The 3,655-nt window shown below is 54.4% G+C and overlaps 1 protein-coding gene across 1 annotated transcript; it reads right to left on the reverse strand.

Annotated features, from left to right (window-relative positions):
* Positions 1–235: 235 nt before the first annotated feature.
* Positions 236–1,934, reverse strand: SAPIO_CDS3682 (uncharacterized protein; the record flags this gene model as incomplete). The annotated part of the gene is made up of 2 exons (XM_016786432.1): positions 236–1,599; positions 1,916–1,934. The coding sequence occupies 2 exons, from the start codon at positions 1,932–1,934 to the stop codon at positions 236–238; spliced, it is 1,383 nt and encodes a 460-aa protein (XP_016644438.1).
* Between the last annotated feature and the right edge of the window lie 1,721 nt (positions 1,935–3,655).

The raw sequence follows: 3,655 nt of genomic DNA on the forward strand, positions 1-3,655 counted from the left end.
GAATGAGTGGCGGAACATGGATCCCTCCATTCCAGCGATTGGCACCCCCGGTCATTCTTCTTGCACCCGTGCGGATCATCACCCTTCCCGAGAGGAAGATGGAATTCTGACCCACGGAAATCCTGGCAAGTAGAAGATAGGGAGAGGAAGTCAGCCGTCTCACATGTTATGGGTAGCCACCACACATAAGTTCCCCGTCTATCTGGAGAAGAGAAAGGGCGAGGAAAAAATGCGCTCAACCGATTGCCCGCCCAATCTGAGACTCGGGCGTGGGGTTGCCCTTGGGCAGCAGTGGTCGGGGAGACAGGGCACCCATGAAGAACTCGTCGTCAAACGATGCCCTGGGTGGGTTCGATGAGTCGCTGTAGATGCGTGCGTGCTTCCGGTCATACGAGTGTGAAGTCCGCGGGTAATAGTACGCGTACTCGTTGCTCGCCCGGGGAGACGAGCCAGGCCATTGGCCCTCGCTGCCACTCCTAGGCCGGAATCCCGCTCCCCGCATACTGCTCTGGCTGCTTCGCGATCGTACATGTCTGTACGACTTGGATAGTCTGGAATGTTGCCTCTTGGGCGTAGGGATGAATGCTTGGTCACCTTCGACCGTGTCGTCCGTGAGTCCTGGCCGTGAGTTGGGAGCTCGCGCGAGCACCGCCGCTTGTGGAAGGTCGATGCTCTTGTTCACAGTATGAATAGATTTCGGGGAGAGCTCAGGAGCGCCTGCTGTAGACGCTGCGTTCTGATAGACAATGACGCTTGGGGGCTTCCTAGTCGATACCGTCGATGAAGGAGGGCGTGTCCCTGCCGTCGTGGGGGCGCTCGTGTACTTTTCGTGGGCTGCACTTCGCTTCCATGATTCGATCTCTTCGTCGCCGATGGGCGAAATCCCTCGCGCGATGAACGGTAGCCTACCCTTCTTGATTCGATAACACACGAGTATCGTTGCCAAGACGATTAAGAAAGCCACAACTGATAGAACAATACTAAGCGTAATAATCAAGGTTCGGTTGTTGGAAAGCCCGGAGCTGGCGTTTCCGCTGTTGGGCGTATTGGGGTTGCTGTTATTCATGTCGTCGTCGTCTTCACCTCCGTCACTGTTGGGGTTTCCGTTGCCGTTGCCGTTGCTGTTACCGTTATTCCCGGTATTGTTCGGCTTGTCAAGAGGGTTTCCAGTACTGCTAGGAGTCTTGTTCCCGAAGGTAGACGTGCTTCCGGGCACGGTTGAAGGGTCGTTCGGTTTGTTGCCAGCACTCGGACCTGACGCCTGGCCGTTCACCTTGCCATCGCCCGTGCTAGGGTCGTTCGTAACTGGAGGGGGTTGATCCACCGGCTGGCTGGGACCGCTGCTTCCTCCTGGTTGCTGTGGCTGCGGGGCAGGTTCCGGCACCGGAGGGGGGTTCGGGTTCTGCGGTGATGGGCTTGGCACCGATGGAGAAGGGGCGGGCTCGGGCTCGGGCTGGGAAGGGGGCACTGGGGTTGGTATCCAGACCGGAGGAGATGGCGGAGTCGGCGATGCTGACGGGTCCTGGGGTTGTGGGAAGTCAACTGGTCGCCCGGGGCGTTCGGGGCGTCCGGTCTGAGCGTTTGCAGGAGCTAAAACAACTATAAATGAGAGGATTTAGTCAGTTGAGCTCTTGCGAGGATAACGAGAAGGCTTGAGACAAAAATGGTAGAAAGGTCAAATCCGGATCCCGCATAGCCGTTTGTATTAAATGTTCGCAATCTGTGCCCTCATAAGTGATCGGTCGGGAGCTTCCCCTCTTCACTAGTGGTTGGCGGGATGTCTGGTGTCTCATCTCGAACTTGTGCTCAGAAGACACCACCCAAGATTCCTCATAACTCCCCAGACTCCACAAATCCAGCCAAGGCCGACAGGGCAACTGACCTAATAAGCCCACTGCTGTCAAGAGCAGCCTACCCAACGTCGTGTTTGTCATTTTCCACTTATCCGTGCGAGAGGTGTTGATGCGAGGTGTGTGCAGGGCAGTCGAAGGGGGGAAAGGGTATGGTTAAGAAATAACCCCGGGTCACACGTCGATGGCCATCGGATACAGGCTCGAGCAGTGAAACACGCAGCTCGAGTTCACAGGCAAGCAACCAGTAGAGTAGGGCAGCAGGGTGAAAAAGAGGGGAAAAAAAGTGCTCGAGGGAAGGGAGTAGAACCAAGAAAGAAAGCTCCTCCAAAACCGGCGCTTATGGAATGGAGCCTTTTGGGATATGGACTTACACAAAAAGGCGACAAAGACGTTGAACAAGGGAAATCGAGTCTCGGAGCCAGAAATAGCAAAGGCGCGGAGAGAACGGGTGATTGTGGCTAAGATCGAATAAATGGAATTCCCAAGCCTTGGACCGGCCCAAAGCAATTCGGCTACCCGGGTGGACAAAGAAGCCGTTGTGGTTGATGAATGGCAGGCGAAGGCGAGGGTGTGGAAGGAAAAGGATAAAGAAAAGCGTAGCGAGGGACGCCAGACGGGAAGAAAGCAGTCTTCGGGATGGGCAAAGGGTTAAAAGAAGAAGGTCAAGAAAGACCTGACCAGGCCCATACACAGGGACGCAGTGGGGGGAAAAGAGAGAAGAGGATGGGAAGGCAATATGGAGCTGTGTATATATATAGGATGTATAGCTTCAATGTTGCAATGTTCCGATTGGGATAGCGGCAGATATAAGTGTGGAGGAGTCAAGCATCAAGCACGGGTCGAGACATGAACCGAGTAACACAGAGATCATGGATCGACAGCAGCCACCTGGGTCCGAGGTGAGGGTGCAGAGCGGAGAGCGGAGAGCCAAACGGTCTGGCCAGCCCAACGTTGTCATGTCCCAGCAGATACTACTGCTTTGTACCCTGTGTATACTTCGTACGAGTAAGTCCAGGGACAGGAACAGGAACAGAGAAGCACTGCTGCACCATTGATGTAAGTGGTCATGCAGGAAGGTAGACCACGCCCCGCTATAAGTACGAAGTACAACAAAAGCCGCTCGCCGGATGGGTGGAGATTCCCAACGCACATCTTGATAGTCCATCGTCGCAAGGGATGTACCTCGGGAACTGCCCCATGTCCTCGCGTACTCACGGACTATTTGGAAAAGTGGCATGCTGCAGTAGCCAGCTTGGGTGAGGAGCGAAGCATCGTGGAGTGGGCTTGTAGGAAGAGACAAGAGCGGTCGAGGAAACGGTAGCAGAAGAGCCTGTACTAGTGCTGGCATTGTACAAGTACGAAGTACATGGGTATGCGGAAGTGCGTGCATGGGTACCTGACGATTGCTACGAAGTACTGATGTACGTACTTGTAGAGTGGCAGTTGCTGTATTCGTTAGAAGCCAACAGTCCTTCGTAAAGTACATGTGTGAATTCCAGTCGGAATGAAGGGAAGGGATCAAATCATGTACTTCGGACTTGGTCTTGAACCGCGCACCTCGTGTGTGTGTCAAGTAATAGCCGACCTCAAGACCAGCCAAGCTGATAGACGAGACCGTGCGCCAGGCCGGAGTTGGTAGCGTAAACCCCCAAACAGCAAGGGACAAGGGGCCATTGAGCATCCATCATGGAGCGCATGGGTGTTTACGAAGTATTGAGGGTGTGGGTGTGTGTGTGGAATTGATATTACGCAAATACGTAGATAGGGTCGGGTGTATATGTCATTAATCCCCGTCTTAAGAA

The sequence above is a fragment of the Scedosporium apiospermum genome (assembly GCF_000732125.1).
Source record: "Scedosporium apiospermum strain IHEM 14462 chromosome Unknown SEQ_SAPIO_0088, whole genome shotgun sequence".
Lineage (NCBI taxonomy): Eukaryota > Fungi > Ascomycota > Sordariomycetes > Microascales > Microascaceae > Scedosporium > Scedosporium apiospermum.